Source organism: Arachis ipaensis, chromosome B01, assembly GCF_000816755.2.
Source record: "Arachis ipaensis cultivar K30076 chromosome B01, Araip1.1, whole genome shotgun sequence".
Classification (NCBI taxonomy): Eukaryota; Viridiplantae; Streptophyta; class Magnoliopsida; order Fabales; family Fabaceae; genus Arachis; species Arachis ipaensis.
Window position 1 is genome coordinate 111,038,898 of NC_029785.2, and position 1,041 is coordinate 111,039,938.

General features: G+C 50.4%; 1 protein-coding gene across 2 annotated transcripts in view; it reads right to left on the reverse strand.

Annotated features, from left to right (window-relative positions):
* LOC107633491 (pollen-specific leucine-rich repeat extensin-like protein 1) overlaps nt 1–1,035 on the reverse strand; it is a 9,306-nt gene extending 8,271 nt beyond the window's left edge. For both annotated transcript variants that reach the window (XM_016337118.2, XM_016337113.2), the window contains exon 1: nt 17–1,035. In XM_016337118.2, coding sequence (XP_016192604.1) covers nt 17–895 — 879 coding nt within the window. In that variant the 5' untranslated portion in view covers nt 896–1,035. The remainder of the gene's footprint in view (nt 1–16) is intronic.

A 1,041-nucleotide genomic window follows, 5' to 3' on the forward strand; every position in this document is an offset into this window, starting at 1 on the left:
GAAGCATGAAGCATACCTCAGGAGGAAAACTAGTGGAAAATTCTGGAACTTGTTTATTCTGAAAATAAGGCCGGGGCAACGCATGAGCTTCAGGAACCTGTGAATACGATGAGGGAGAGGGAGCCACAGAAGCAGGGGAACTTCCATGAACAGGAAAAAGAAACCCCGGTTTCTTGGGTGGGGAAAAGTAAGAAGCATTCAACTGCAAAGAATGATTAATAGGCGGATCAGCTGGAGGAAGAGGAGGCGGCGGAGAAGAAGGAAGAGGAGGCTGGCCCCTGAAGAATCTGGATGCTTCCCCATGAGCCACATTATCAGAATGGGCATAAGGGTAAGGGTACTGCACAACTCTCCCATTCAATTGACCCTGATTCCCTTCGAGATTTCGAAAATCATGAGGTGGTGGCGGAGGAGTGTGAGCCTGGTAATGGTAGCTACCGCTAGAAGAATCGTGAGCATAAGAACCGTTACTGAATTGACCGTTTTGCGGAAAATTTGGGAACCCGTTTTGGTGAACATGTGTAGTGTAGTTACTGTGGTTGCGAAGCTCTTCGGGTGGTTGTTGGTGGTGCTGCTGCTGCGAAGCTAGGGCAACACCGTGATCGCGAATCAGCTTGAGCCTTCGCTCATCTTCCAAGAAATTGGAGTGAGGATCATCGATTCTCTGTCTCTTGAAGGTTCTGTCGGAGTCGGGGGGCCAATAAGAGGGCGCGTGGGGAGGTGGTGGCTGGAACGGTGGCGCGTGAAGTGGTGGAGGGTGGGTGTAATAGGAGGAAGTGGGTGGAGGAGGGGGGCAGAAGGGGAAGTGTGGGATGAAGCAAGAAGGGCAAACATTGGGTTGGATTGGTCTGTGGTTCAGGTTAGGGTTAGGGTTAGGATACCATTGACGGTCCATGGTTGTTAGCAGACGATGGAAAGTAAGAGGCCTAATAACAATTAAGGCAATGGAAACTGGAAAGACTGATTCTTTTCGGAGAAGAAGGGGGCAACATCACTCACCGCCACCTGCGATGCGTCCCGTCCAATAATTTCTATATCTCG